Source organism: Balaenoptera physalus (genome assembly GCF_965194825.1).
Source record: "Balaenoptera physalus genome assembly, chromosome: 3".
NCBI lineage: Eukaryota > Metazoa > Chordata > Mammalia > Artiodactyla > Balaenopteridae > Balaenoptera > Balaenoptera physalus.
Window position 1 is genome coordinate 26,446,469 of NC_138890.1, and position 15,725 is coordinate 26,462,193.

The 15,725-nt window shown below is 47.6% G+C and overlaps 1 protein-coding gene across 3 annotated transcripts in view; it reads left to right on the plus strand.

Moving 5' to 3' along the window:
- The window catches only part of SH3PXD2B (SH3 and PX domains 2B), a 121,625-nt gene that overhangs the window by 63,511 nt on the left and 42,389 nt on the right, over positions 1–15,725 (plus strand). For all 3 annotated transcript variants that reach the window (XM_082456412.1, XM_082456411.1, XM_082456410.1), the window contains exons 5-6: positions 842–933; positions 8,935–8,960. In XM_082456412.1, coding sequence (XP_082312538.1) covers positions 842–933; positions 8,935–8,960 — 118 coding nt within the window. The remainder of the gene's footprint in view (positions 1–841; positions 934–8,934; positions 8,961–15,725) is intronic.

A 15,725-nucleotide genomic window follows, 5' to 3' on the forward strand; every position in this document is an offset into this window, starting at 1 on the left:
CACTTCGTGCCCCTCACCACCTCCTGATCCAGCCCGTTGGCAGGGACAGTTGAGCCTCCTGTAACTGATGAGCCAAAGGGGCAGATTAACATGAACTTGGGCATTGGGACGTCCCGGGTGTTTCAGCCTTTTGTTAATCTGGGAACTTCTAACTTCTACCCAAATCATACAATAGTCCCTTCACTTTAACACTTCAGATCCATGAGTTGGGACATGCAGACATGTTGGAAATAACCTAAATGTTCACCGGTAAGCAGCTAGTTGAATAAAACATGAGATATCTATCTAATAGACACCCAGTATCCAGTAGAGATGGTGATGTAGAAGAATAATGACATGGCATGAAGTTCACAATTTTTATTTTTATTTTTACTGAAGTGTAGTTGATTTACAATGTTATATTAGTTTCTGGTGTACAGCAAAGTGATTCAGTTATACATATATATATTCTTTTTCATATTCTTTTCCATTATGGTTTATTACAAGATATTGAATATAGTTCCCTGTGCTGTACAGTAGGACCTTGTTCACAATTTATTGCTTTGTCTAAATATGTACATATTATTTGTCCAGATATGCCTGTAATACATATGTGTGTATATATACTGTGTGTGTGTGTGTGTGTGGTCCCCAAACCAGCAGTGGCAACATCACCAGGGAACTTGCTAGAAATGCACGTTCTCAGGCCCCACGCCAGACCTACTGAATCTGAAAGTCTGGGAGTAGGGCCCAGCCCCCGAGGTGATCCTGACGCCTGCCCGTGTCTGAGGACTTCCTGACTTAACGGCATTCCTGACACCCCTTCCCTTCCGTTGGGCTCACCTGTGTGTCTCTTCTGCAGGCCCTGATCCAGCTGCCCCCCTACATCTCTCAGTGTGATGAGGTGCTGCAGTTCTTTGAAACAAGACCTGAGGACCTGAATCCCCCCAAAGAGTAAGTTGGTTTGTGGCTCTCCTTAGAGCTAACTCTCACAGCCCTCCTTCCCGCTGGGCCGGCCAGCCCCAGGAGGAATGGGAGGAAAGCTAAGTAAAAATTAAACTAGATTACATCAGTGGAGCCCCTACCGGGCCTCACTTCAGGTAGCCTTCGTAGTGACTGCAGGTAGCCGTAGCTGAGTTTTACAGGTGAAGGAAGCTGGCCGAGTGCACTACTGAATTCCCTAATGCACTGCGTTTACCCGCCATACCTGAACAGCGGAAACGGTGACCCTCGAGGCAGAGACTGTGTGCCTTGTCCTCAAAGGTAGATGAGCCCAGGACCATCAGATGTGAGTGAGTGACTGACTGAGACCTGCTCAAGGTCCCGTCGCTAGTGAATGACGGGGCCAGGGTTTGATCTCACTTCTCCCTGCAGCGGACAGGCTGCGCTCCCAGATGCCAAGCAGTGCATCTCCCCTGCCCCCCAGTGCACATCGCACAGAATCTCAGTACCACCCGCCTGCTGGCCAAGAGCTGATGGCACCAACAGCCGTGCCAGCATGAAACACTGACTGATGCATGATGCTTTTTTAAAAGCGCTTTTCGGGGAAAGGCATCATATACGTCTGCAGAAAGAAGGGATCTGTCTAATGGAGAAATCGCAGTGGGGGAGGAGGACACAGACCACAGGTGCTGGGCCGTCCTGAGTCACAGGAGCAAGAGCTGGCAGGGTTAGGGGTCCACTGGGGCCCTGTCAGGAACAGCTGAGAAGTGCCAGCCAGGCGCTGTTACGGGAGAAGCGTGAACTGCTCTTCTTAGTTCTGAGTGTAACTCACTGCCCAGGACAGCAGTAGTGACCCAGGCTTGCATCGGTTCAGCGTTCATGTGCTAAGCACTTCATGTAGGCTGAGCTAGAAAAACTCATGTTGCTTTCTAGAAGTGAATCTGGTGAACTCACAAAGCTTACTTTTTAAATAGACCTGTAAGGAGAAAGCAGCAAAGAGTTTTAACACATGAAATCAGGCCATTTATATATATACACGTGGCTACATGCAGAATCAAGTTCGGAGATCACAGAGGGTGAGCTGATCGCTCAGGACTAATGGTTTAACTGCCACACAGATGAAACTTTCTACAGTCAGCATATTGCAATAAATACCATTTCCTGTGACAAGCACGGAGTTAAGTGAATACAGCTTCTCAGAGCCAGCACACAGAAGCATGGGAATGACATTCCGTAAGGGACCACAGTAAATCTTTTGAATCAAAACATCGCAAGGGAATGCCTTGCCAACACATGAATTTTTTTTGAAAAGATACAGAATAACTGTAAATCTGCTAATGGGCCTGCAGCCCATCCCGGCTAATATTTCTGTTCTTGGTGTCTTTAGCATTTGTGCCTAGTAAACAGTCCCCAGCTTTTATGGACATAACATGACATGGTGAAATATTCTCAAGGGACCTTTGTCTACAGTGCTCCCAGGCAGTCAGGGTTAAACTGCTAACTCAGGCTGGTAGCCCCTGGCTTTGACTCTAATTTCTAGGTGAAGTGAATCAAAGAATATGGAGCTTAACATATTCAGTTTCTACTTCATTCTATCACAAAACTGCCAGGTAGGAGCTATCGTTCCCATTTTACAGATGAGGAAGTTGAGGTTCACAATAAGGAAAGAGACTTGCCCAGGGTCACACAGGTTGGAAGAGGCGAGGTGGATCTTCCCCAGGTCTGCCTGAGTCTTCACATAAGCTCTGTGTGTGTGCCTCCCACAGAAGGGACAACTGGGCTCAAGAGACAGAGTCTGGGTGAGTCTGGGTTTGCAGTTGGGTACATCCAGGTTCAAATCTCGCCTCTACCACTCATGAGCTGTGTAGCCTTGGGCCTCGATTTCACTCCTTGTGAAATGGGAATAGCAGCGAGCCTTACGTTTACAGTGATGATGGAATGGCTGCCACAAGTAAAAATTCCAGGAACCTGCCAAGTGCTCAAAAAGTGGTGGCCCGTGGTATTTTTCCCTCTCTGGATACCCAACTGTAGCTGTTTTTACTCCCAGAGTTGTTCAAGACGTCCAGGTGATGGGCTTTCACAAGGAAGGTTGCTTGGCCACCCTTAAGCCGAGTGGTTCTGGGCAGGCTGCTCCTCACCCCTGCGCCCGTCTCCTGTCTCGTGGGAGGGGTCTGACAGCACCTCCCTCGCAGCTTTGCTTGGGAATCCAATGACAAGATGTGGAGAGAAACACTTGGCCGTGCTTCACCAACCTGACTCAGTGCCCACAGGCAGGGAAGGAGGAACACCAGCCCCCGAGGGGCAGATCTGACCTGGGTGTGGGTTCCTTGGGCCACAGGGTCAGTGACATCTAGATTTTCTTCTCAGCCTCCCAGAGATCTTAACTTTGGGGAGGATCGTGGACCATCTGGAGAATCCAATAAAAGCTTTCTTCCTTCTCCCGAGAAAAATGCCCCGTTTCAGGAGGTCCTCAATTGTGCCAAATCCCATTCAGGGACTTGAGGTTAAGAACGGCCACCCAGGCGCCCCTTCTGAATGTTAATGCTCAGATGTCTTTGGCCTCCTGCCTGGCGAGGGTGGTGAGTGGGTCCCCAGCTCCGAGCAGGCATCAGCCCAACTTATCGACAGAGATGGGAGAGAGCCAGGCCAGGGGGGCAGCCCTCTGTGCTTGAGAAGAGTCCAGGCCCCCTCGTGCAGGAAGGAAGGACACTGGGGAACATAGGGTGGGAGCCAGCCCTCTAGAGGAGCCGGCATGTCGGGGAGGCTGTCTGGGGTCTTTGTCATGCTCTCTGGTGGCCACAGCGTGACGTTGCCCACTTGCTGGCTGGCTTGGGCTTGTAGAAGGAACACAGGACTGGGAGTTCTAGACCCGGCGCTGTTCCCGGTCCGGAGCACCAGTATTGTTCATCCATTCAAGAAATAGGTATCGAGGACCTGCTGAATGCCAGGCCCACGGGCTGGGCACGGAGGGACAAAGAGGTGACATGGCAGATGCAGTCTGTGCCCACAGGGAGCTTCCAGTCTGCTGGCCAGGCAGCCAGCTGTTCCACCCGGGCAGAGCAATCCCCTCCCCTCCCCTTCTGCCTCGCTGACTTCATCTGTGAAATGAGACCGTGTCACCTGCCGCCCCCACATTATGGGGTTATTGGGAGACTGAAATGAAATAGCAGTGGGAAAATTAGGACATGATCAGCAGCTAGTTTTCTGGAGTTTGGGGGCTGAAATCGTGGTGAGCCCCCTTGGATATTATGCTTGACAATTCAAAAGATAGACCTGTTCCCCAGTTTCCTGGAGTTAGAGTTTTGTTCTTATACTTTTAAGGTAAATCCATTTCCTCACTTCTTCAATGGGAATAATAGTACAGTCATCCATCATTACTGGCAGGGGGATTGGTTCCAGGACCCCCCATGGATACCAAAATCCACGGATTCTCAAGTCCCTTGTATAAAATGGCATAGTGTTTGCATATAACCTACACACATCCTCCCATATACTTTAAATCATCTCTACATTACTTATAATACCTGATATAATATAAATGCTCTATAAATAGTTGCCAGGCACATAGCAAACTTAAGTTGTGTTTTTTGGAACTTTTCTGGAATTTTTTTCCTGAACATTTTCAATCCGAAGTTGGTTGAATCCATGGATGTGGGACCCACAATCATTGTGAGGTTTGAATCTATGTGTGTGAAGTGCTGAGCACAGTGCCTGGCACATAGTAGGTACACAGTTTTCACATCTCCTTGGCTGCCAGGACCAGGATGCTTGGGGTCTGCGATCTTTTATGAGATGGTAAGAGAGAAGCTAATTGGTCCGTTTGATTATTGTACATCACTGGAAGAAGTGGGTACCATGTGGAGATGCTTGTTCTCATATGGGAGGACCAGAATCTTTCATCTCAGGCCTTCCAGATGGCTCTCCCTTCCCCCACATCTCTGGGCAAAAACCAGCAAAGACAGGGTCAACCATTCAAGTGTGTTAACTCCCCAAACATTTCCCACAACTGCCACCCACACTGAAAGTCCAGAAAAACAAGCCTAGTTCCTGCCTTTGGGGCCTTAGGGGCCAGTGGACATTTTTTGAGCTATTTTTATTTTTGATTTGTACAGGCTGTTTATATAGTAAGGAATTAGCCTTTTCCGTATTTGTGGTAAATATTTGTCCCTTTTATTGTGCATTTATATCTTGTTCCTGGATTTTATGATGTACATAAGTTTTATATTTTTGTGAAGTCAAATCCGGTGACCAATTTTTTAGTTGTGACTTCTTTCATTTGCTTTCAGTCTAAGAAGGACAGTCACCGTTCAGACGCAAGATAGTTCCCTTAATTTTTTTCTAGTTGATTTATGCTTTGGGTTTTCTTTTAATATTTACTCATTAAATCGATTAGAAGTCATTACAACATTTGGCATGTGGTGAGAATCTAAAGTTTTTTCCTCTGGTTAGAACCTTTTGACCAGCTAGAAGAAATCTTATTGCTCCATTTATTTAAAAACAAAAAAGACCACAATCTATAGTGTTTAATGATCATTTCCCTTTCTTCCTTCAGGAATAATACAACAGAAAAACAGCACCTGCCCTCAGAGGGGCTTCTATACTGGTGGGAAAGGCCACGTGAACGTGTGGATACGTGTGGCCTGTGCGCACACAAACACACGCACAAATAGAACATCCACTAAAAATACAAAACACAGCCTAGACTGTACCCCAAGAAAGCACAAAGTAACAGCTGAGATAAGCTAACCAGCATCCTGCTGAAATAGATGTATTAGTTCCAAGAGGCTTCCTGGAAGGAAAGGGAAGTTTTCAATCTCTTTGTCTGTTCCCCTCTGTGTGACCTTGGGCAAGTGACTTGACTTCTCTGAGCTTCTCTTTCCTCATCAGTAAAGTGGGCATGGCTAACCTTGCTCTCATCTTGGTTAGGCAATGTCCTGCTCATAAAGGGTAGTGATAGTGTCAGGCACATGGCAGGTGCTTACCTAGTGATGCCTTCCTGTCCTTAAGCCGGACTTTGAAGGAAAAGGGAGGGAGGGAAGGAGGGAAGGAAGGAAGGGGGGAGGGAGGAGGGAAAGAAGGAGAGAGGGAGGAAGGGAGGGAGGGGAGGGAGGGAGGAAGGAAGGAAGGTAGGGATGGATGGAGGAAGGAAGGAGGGGAGTGGAGGGAGGGAGGAAGGAGGGAAGGAGGGAGGGAGGGAAGGAGGGTGCTGAGAACCCCAAGGGTGGCTTTGGGGCCACAGCAGGCAGCCTCAGCTGGGCCTCGGTTGTTGTTTAGGCAGTAATGAATGGTGAGGGCAGGTGCTCAGTGGGGTTGGTCCCTTGGTCAGGATTCTGATGCTCAGACCTGAGTTAGGGCTTGTGATGGAGACTGGGAGACAACTAGCAGGGGTACACGGTAGTGTGGGAGCTGGGATTTCAGGTATCCCAGACCATGGCTCAGGCCTCAGCCTGGATGGCAGCGAGGGAAGAGGGCTTTACATGGAAGCAGACTTAAGAGACCTTTGCTGGTGTGTCCTGGAGCCAGCAGTTAAGAGGCAACTTCCCCCACCGGACCGTCCAGGGTGTGGTCAGGAGAGTGGGCTCCAACCAGGCTTCCCGGGTTCCAATCCTGGGAGAGATGCCTCACCTCTCTGGCCCTCAGTGTCTCCACGTGCGAAATGGAGTGACCCTCAAGGGTTGATGTGAGGATTCTGCGGGCCAGTCCAGGTACAGCATCCTGACCAGGACCCTGTCCACGATGAGTGGCAGGAAACGTGAGCTGGGATATTCCACTGTCACCCTCCCCCTCCCCTGCACAGGGGAGTGACACTGAGCCTCACTGGGTAATGCCTGGCCAGAGGACATCACTACTGACTGGCCCAGCTGCTCCTTCCAGACACACAGGAGGGCAGCCCCAAGCTCCAGGGCTTGGCTTAGCTCCCTGCTCCCCCGCTTTCGAGGTTACACCGAAAGCATGATTACATGGTGGTTAAAAACCCAGACTTTAAAATCAGACACTGAATAGACATTTCTTCAAAGAAAATACAAAAATGGCCAAGAAGCATATGAAAAGATGCTCAGCGTAGCGCCCTTAGCCATCAGGAAATGCAAGTTCCAACCACAGTGAGATACCACTTCATACCCACTAGCATGGGTAGAATCAAAAAGGCAGATAGCAACAAGTGTTGAGGATGTGGAGGAACTGGAATCTCCCTATGTTGCTGGTGGGAGTCTACAATGGTGCAGCCACTGTGGAAGACAGCCTGGCAATTCCTCAGAAAGTTAAGCCTAGGGACTTCCCTGGCAGTCCAGTGGTTAGGACTTGACCTTCCAATGCAGGGGATGCAGGTTCGATCCCTGGTCGGGGAGCTACGATCCCACGTGCCTCGGGGCCAAAAAGCCAAAACATTAAAGCAGAAGCAATATTGTAACAAATTCAATAAAGACTTTTAAAATGGTCCACATCAAAAAAAAAAAATCTTAAAAAAAGAAAAGTTAAGCCTAGAGTTACCATATTACCTAGCAATTCCATTCCTACATCTATAATCGAGAGAAATAAAAATATATGTCCATACAAAAACTTGTGTGCAAAGTTCATAAAAGCATTATTCATAATAGCCAAAAAGTGGAAACAACCCAAATGCCCAATGGCTGATGAACAGATAAAGCGTGGTTTATCCACACAGTGGGATATTATTCAGCCATAAAATGGAATGAACACTGTTACGTGCTACAACGTGGATGACTCTTGAAAACATTATGTTACATGAAAGAAACCAGTCACAAGAAGCCACCTATTATATGGTTCCATTCATATTAAATGTCCAGAATAGACAAATCCTTAGAGATAGCAAGCATGTTAATAGTTGTCAAGGGCTGGAAGGAATGGAAATGGAGAGGAACTGCTAAGGGGTACAGGGTTTCTTTTGAGAGTGATGAAAATTTTCTGGAATTTGCTGATGGCAGTGGTTGCACAACTTTGTGAATATACTAAAAAACAGTTAATTCTACACTTTAAAAGGATAAAATTTATGATATGTGAATTATATTTCAATTTTTTAAAATGAAGATAGGCCTGGGTTCAGACCCTGGCTGTGCTTCTTGCAAGCTGTGTGACCTCGGGCAAGTTACTTAACTTCTCTGTGCCTCATTTTCCTCATCTGTAAAATGGGCACCAAGAGAGTACTTATTTCCTGTGGTTATTATGAGTATTAAATGAGTGAACTAAAAGTGCCTAGCAGGGTCCTAGCACAGGGTAATAGCATTTATTAGGAATTTTGTAGTATTAGCTAATGTTACTGCTGCCACAATATCTATCTCAACCCAACCATCCTATCACCTCCCTTTACCTTTTATAACATCGGAAAGCTTTTTACTAATGGGATAATTTACTTAAAAGTATGTTGTAAAACCTGATTTGTAACATTTTGTTCATAATGCAGTTCTGTGTATAAACTCTGACGTGGTTGACAAGTGTATGGGAGCGATTACTCATTCTGTACGGACTCTAGCCCATAATAGTGTCCTCTGTGTCACCGTGAGGGAGATGTGCTGGGTTCACTGCTAGCCAGGTGTCTCCCCGGTTTTAGTGTATTCCACTCACCACTGAGCACTTCCTGCTCCAATTGTACAGCTCAGGGCACTGCTCGGAAGTGAGGCAAGGCCTCCACCGTGCCTGATGAGGTGGGTGTCAGGCTTAGTGCAGTGTGAGGTCCTAACTCCTGTTTTCAGACTGCATACCCACCTCTACCCCCTGCCTATCAGCTCCTCCCCAGAGCCCCCTACTCTACAAATAGAGTGGAGATGCTGGTCCCCAGGGCACCAGAGCACTTATCAGGCAAAGGGAGAAAATTAAAAGGAATTCTTTTTTTTTATTTTAAAGAGTCTGGGTCCCTGGGACCGGCTTGGATTTTACACTCATTCACTGGAGATGTTGTGGGATGGAAAATCTCAGTTTCCTAACGGAATAACTCATAGCAATACAGAAAAGATATTGACTCATTACTCTTTCCCACCCCTATTCTTTCCTGTACAGGGAACATGTTGGGAAAAAGAAATCTGGTAAGAATATTTTCTGTTTTCTCCTACTCATTCGATGTTTAGCATACCCCTACTGAGCGATGCCCAGGCCCTGGGCACTACATGGGGGATACAGTGATGTGGATGGATGGATGGATGGATGGATGGATGGATGGATGGATGGATGGATGGATGGATGGATGCTGAAGGACATTCGGGGCTGAGGGGACGGCGTGCAGGCTGGGAGGTGCAAGCATACAGTCGATTTGGGCCTGATCCATTCGCCAGCCTCGGCACCAGGCCTGGCTCTGTGCTTCCTTCAATCAGCCACTGATCTGGGCGGTGACAACTGCTCTTGCAGGCAACTCCCATACTCACTTCACTCTCCCCACAGTCAATTCTCTTCCTTCCTAACACCCTTTCCGTTCCCTGGACAGCAGGACCCTTATGTCAAAAAAGAGAAGGTGAGAATTTGAATATGCACAGAGGAAAGATTTGAGTTCTCACAGGCCTGGGGTTGATACGCTTAGATTCACAATCGCCCAGCTTTGTCCTCCTGCAACCCAAGAACATCCTGCACATCTGCAAAGGCCCTAGCCCATACCACATCTGGAGCCAATGTGGTCTTCAGAGCTTTCTGGAATTCTAAATTCTTTATCTAGAACTCCAGGAAGTTTGAGGGGGTTGATAAGGATGGGTGGAGAGGAGGCCATGCAGAGATTCCAAAAGTGGAAGAGGATGCTTTCTCTCATGGGCCTCAGTTTCATCATCTGTAATATGGGCATAAGGATAGTAATCTCCCTTGTAGGAGTATTATAGGATTCATAATAATATGTATAAAGCACTTAGAACAGTGCCTGGCATGTTGTAAGAGACACATGTTTGTGCTGTTTTTATGCTACTGCTATTAATTCAGAACACACAGGTGTTCTTGTCCAGCATCAGTAACAATTCCAAATTCAACAACTCTGGTCCCTTCACTGCTCCCTGGGTACAAGGCCTGTGGTCAGCTTTATGGGCCCCAAGGCCATTCCTGCAAGGAAGAGTGGAGAGGAATTGGATTTCTTCGCCTCAAGGTATGGCATCTGGAGTGAACTCCGGTCTTTTCCCAACCAGTCTGTTTACAGCTCTGCTTTCTAGCTTAATAGGTACTGGCCGGAGCCGTGGCATCCTGCTAAAGCTACAAATAGCCCTTGAGCCCTGAGGATAATGATATGTTTCTTAGAAAAGAGCAGAGAGGAGAAGAGAAGCAGACAGTCTTGGTCTGGTCACAGAGTTTCTGGCTTTGAGTGTGCGGAGACTTTCCCGGAGGGGACGGGTGGGAGGGAGAGAAGAAACAGACAGCTCTGGTTTGTGAAAACAAAAGTATTCAGTCAGGACAGGCTTGATGAGGGGACTGGTCTGGAAAAGAGAGAAGAAGCTCTAATTTGTGGTGACCACTGTTACATCATTCACCTGCAATGATGGGGGATGGATTTATTTATAATTCAACTGGGTGGAAAATAGCATCTTTCTTCATTCAGACTAAGAACCCATGCTGGGACTAGCCTTATTTTTTTATCTGACCTTTGAACACTTCCTTTATGTTAGAACAAGCCTCCTTGATTAAATTCAAAAAGGATTTAAGGTTGACAGCCCAAGCCCTGAAATTTCTGTGTGAGAATTCTGAGTTGAAGAAGGCTTATCTCTCTCCAGAATTTCCCTGTTGTGGCTGGCTGCCTGGCTGGTTCCTGCAGACTTTGGCTAATGTGGCCTCAAATTCTGCTTATTCTGCAGGAAAAAAAATCTTCCCACCAAAATTTCACAGATCATGTGATTATTTAAGGAGCATCTTTTCTTCCTGATTTTTCTACCCTTTACTTATTGAAATATTCTCTTGTGTACTGGCTCTTTCAGCAAGACTGGCAGTATAGTGAATTTCTAGAAAGAAAGGCATATTTTACCATTACTCATCATGTTAAAAATTCTGTGGTAGATGAGGCACTTTACCTTTGGCGAATATTTTTTGTTTGTTTGGGTTTTTTTTGGTTTTGTTTTTTGTTTGTTGGCCACGCTGCATGGAATGCGGGATCTTATTTCCCTGACCAGGGATCAAACCTGAGACCGTGGCAGTGGAAGTGCGGAGTTTTAACCACTGGTCCACCAGGGAAGTCCCATGAATATTTCATAGCACTTCCTTAATGATAAAATCACCCTTCCACTGTCAAAGCTCCTCCTCTCTCCTGACCTTTTCCTTCCCTCTTATTCCCTGCTGGACCACAAGAATGACATTTCTCATCTAGGAATACTTTGATTTCACACTTGTAGCTCCTAGAACTTAGTTCTATCTGCATCAACTTTTAGGTACTGCAATTACTATGCATTATAGAGCCTGGTTGCAATATCACACTCCACCAGTAGATGTCTCCACCTAACACCTAAATGGTTTATGTAGCGTAGTTTGAGACGCCTAGTAGATCAAATGAATGGTGTTTTGATAAGTTGAGTGCTCTGGATAAAATGAAGGCGACCTGCCCTGGAAGAACTGGTCCTGAAAAAGCAACTCCATGCACTCTTTTCTGAGCCACTTAATGGCAGGAAAGTAGTCTAAAAGCTACTGTCGGACTTCCCTGGTGGCAGTGGTTAAGACTCCGCCCTCCCAATGCAGGCGGCCTGGGTTCGATCCCTGGTCAGGGAACTAGATCCCACATGCATGCCGCAACTAAGAGTTCGCATGCCACGACTACGGAGCCAGCGAGCTGCAACTAAGGAGCCTGCGAGCCACAACTAAGGAGCCCGCCTGCCACAACTAAGACCTGACTCAACCAAATAAATAAATAAGTAAATATTTTTTTTTTAAAACAGTGCTAACGCATTCTTATAAAAAGTGAATAAATAGAAATAAAAGCTACTGTCATAGAAGAACAGGAAGGATATGTAAGGCTCAGACCTGGCCCCTGAGCAAGTCTTGGAAGAAGTGCCAGCCCTGAGCCCTGTGCCAGCACCTGATGTGCTCGTGCCAGCCTAGAGTCCTCAACCCTGTTCCCTGCCCTCCTCAGTTCCTGGCTTCACGTCTTGTTCGCAGTGAGTCCCCCAGTTCCCTGATCCTGTCCCTGCTCATAGTTACCCCAAATCAGTTGGCAGCCTGGTTAGGAGAGCTGGTGCCGAAATGAATAGATCAACCCATTGATCAGAGTGCTGGAAATTGTATGTGGTACAACTGGGCCACCAGCAGTTGTTAAAACCGGGTAGCAACAATTGAACTTTTTGGACAGAGTAACTTGGCTTAACTGGACCCTGACTTATCCAAAGTCTCTATCCCTTCTCACAGGCAAGAAGGAGTAGTCTTTGGTTGCTCATAAGATAGACAGGTGCCTGCCAGTAACTCAGCACTGTGTGTTCTCAGGAGGAGTCCTGAGCCGTGTAGGGCAGGAAGGGTTTCTAGATGTCTCCACTCATCCTTTGTTCATTCACGCCACAAATGTTCATTGAGCCTCTGTGCTGAGTGAACAAGACAGACACAGTTATTCATTCAGTGTTTATTAAGCACCTACTGTGTGCCTGACAGTGTTCTAGGTCCCCGGGAAATGCAAAAGGTGTTCCCCCCATGGGAACACCATGTGGGAAGTAACCTCACAGTCTGGTAGAAAAGACAGATATGTAAACAAAATTAAATGTTGTAAGTGCTGTGAGAGAAGGCATTTGAATGTCTCCCTGAGGTTGGAAGGCATTTAAGGCTGTTTTAAAATATTCTTTCCTTCATTCAAATATTTATTGAGCCTTGATAGATGCCATTCATGTTCTAGTCCAGAGGTTGGCAAATGTTTTTTCTCTAAAGGTCGAGAGAGTAAATACTTTAGGCTTTGCAAGCCCCATGCAGACTCTGTCACTAATGATAATTTGTTGTTTCCTCCTCCTTTCATTCTCCTTCTTATTCTTTACAAATCTTTAAAAGTATAAAAACACATTCTTAGCTCCCCTTGCACAAAAATGGACCATTTTTGTGACTTCTGAGCAGGCTCTCTGGCTGCAGTATGAAGGACGGACTGGAGGGGCAGGATGGAGACCAATCACGGGGTGTCCCACCTGCACACCCCTGGCCCCAAGAAGCCTTTCGCAGACCCTGGTGAAAAGGATGTGGCGTAGTGAGGATGTGGGTGAAGCGAGGTGATAGAGTGCTACCAAGAAGGTCCTCCCACATCAGACCCATGGCTCTGCGGGAGCGAGTCCTGACGGCTGCCACAAGGGGCAGCAGAGAATCCCCACGCGTGAACACGGACACCTCCTGGCCCCTCCAGCCCACTGCCCACCTTCCTGGGAGACCTGGGCTGTCTCTGGCCACTAACCCAGGCAGCAGGCTCAGCTTCCAGCCTGACTGTGAAGTGGGTGCTTCTCTCCTCTCTCCAGTTCTTTGTCTCCAGTTGAGGCACAGGGAAGCGTGGCTACCTGAATGCAGCCCGCGTGAGGTTAAAACAGAAGGGCAGATGCATTCCTGGGGTTCTGAGCCCTGAGGCAGATTATATTCTGGGGTAAAAACTGTGGACCCCAGTCTCTACCTATTGCATTCACTGGGGAATGTGTCCCCAGCTCACAATGACCAGGACAAGTAGCCAGGAGCCTCCAGCAAGCCAGCGTCTGCCTTCACTCATTCACATAAGAGTACCTCTTAGAAGCACAGTGCCGGGGGGTTAAGGAGACAGTCAAGAGATCACTGTCTAGAGGGACAGCAGAAAGGGGGCAGTGACCAGCCTGCTCTGGGGCCACTGAACGATGTAACCGCTTAAGTAGCCGGGCTGTCTTGGGCGGTCTGTCATGCTTGAGGCTGGAAGGAGGTCAGCTCTGAGGCCTGACCTGGGTGGGAGGTGACAGAGGAGGAGAAGGCTGGCAGTAGTGAAGATAACCCTAAGAGCTGCAAAGACATAAGACTTGGGGGGCGGTCATGGGGACCTGTGGGGTAGGAGAGCAAGATCTCAGACTACCCTTCCTTCCTATCATCTTTTCTTTCCTCACCTACTGCCACCAGGTGGACCTGGTTCAGATCTGGCTTTGTCACCAGGTAGCGGTGAGATCCAAGGCAAGTCACCTGATATGTCTGAGCCTCTGTTTTCTTGTCTATAAAATGGGGGTAGTAAGACCCACCTTCCAGGGCAGTTGTGTCGAGGTAGTTTATGTACAGTGTGTAGCCTGTGATAGGCATTCATGTGGGGCTACTTCCCTCCCAGTCTACTTCTGAGCCTTCATCCCACATCTTCCGTCTCTTTTTTCTCCTCTCTTTCTCTCTTCTCATGCTTTCTCCACCCAGGGTGCAAGTGGCAAGGTTGCCCTGGGGCCCTCCCATTTCCCTCTGTTACCCTCAGCCTGGGAGGGTGAATGGCCAGAACATGGTCACAGAGCCAAGAAGCGGTGACCCTTCTTCACCCGGCTGCAACGCCCTGCTCTGATTTTCCACATCAGAAATGGAGAACGCGTGGTTCTAACAAAGGGCTTTTGTGCTGCTTCTAGATGCCAGAGGCTGGGGTGCAACGGCGTGCTGGTGAATACTTCACAACCAGCTCTCTGATGGGAAGCCCTGCTTTGTGGCATTTGCCATTTTCCATGGTGTAAATACTCCCACCATGGCCAATTTCAATAAGATACTACCCAACAGAGTTGGGAACAGATGCATGAAATCGGCTCATTATGGGTGTATTTGGACACAGAAATGTATAAATGGATATTTCAGTGGTTTATGGAAACAAGAGAAGGGAATCCTTTGAATCAGGACTTTCAGAAAACCAGGGCCCAGTGGCCACAAAAGCCAGGCTGCCCTCCCATGTCATTCAGCCTGATGCTCTAAAAGTGCTGCCCCCTCTCTCTGGAGTGTCTGAACTCACATGTCCCTTGACATCATCCATATTCTGTGATATCTTTTCACTTACTTATCAGATATGTCTTAGTATTTAACCAGGGCCACACAGCGCTACATCCTGTGGAAATGGCCTCCCCAGGGGCTCCTCTGCCCAGCTGCCCCTGCCGTGGTCCAAAGCTACCATCATCTCTTGTCTGCAAACACCATGGCCTCCATCTGGTCTCCTGCTTTTTTTCTTGCCAGGCTGTAATCCAGTCTCCATGTGGCAGCCAAAACTGTCTTTTTAAAGATGTAAATCTTGTCATTCCCTTCTTAAAGGCCCTTCCTTCAGTGGCTTTCTACTTCAGGGTTTCAAAAAATCCGAACTTCTTGCCTTGGCCCAGCATGCCCTGCCTGCTCTGGCCCATGCCTGCCAGGGTGATCTCATACAGGACCGCGCTCTGCTCACTCCTGGACTTCAGCCACCTCCTGCCAGTTCCTAGAAGGCTCCAGGCCCTTTCCCATCCCACAGTCTGCCTGCACCACTCTGTCACCATTCTCCTCATGCCTCCTTGCCTCGGAGGTCTTTGCTTTATGTCACCTCCCTAGAGGGGTCTTGCTGACCGCTCCATTTAATGTAGCATCCTTTTCCCACTCATTCTTTGTCTGGCATCCTGGTTGTTTCCAGCAATGCATCAATCAAAAACTAGTATTATCCTGTATCCTTAGCGATCATGTATACTTGTATACGTGTCTCTCTCCCCAACTAGACTGAGCTACTTGAGGCTAGGAGTCATGTCTGTCTCATTCACTTTAGTATACCCAGCATCTAATAGAGTGTTTGGAACATCACTGGTGACTTCGTGAATTAATAGATGAGTGATTTTGGATGGATGGATGGCAATGGATAGGTAGACAGATGGATGTTTGGTTGGATGAATGATGAATGGATGTTCAGTTGGGTGGACGATGATGGGTGAATAATGGCAGGTGGATGAATG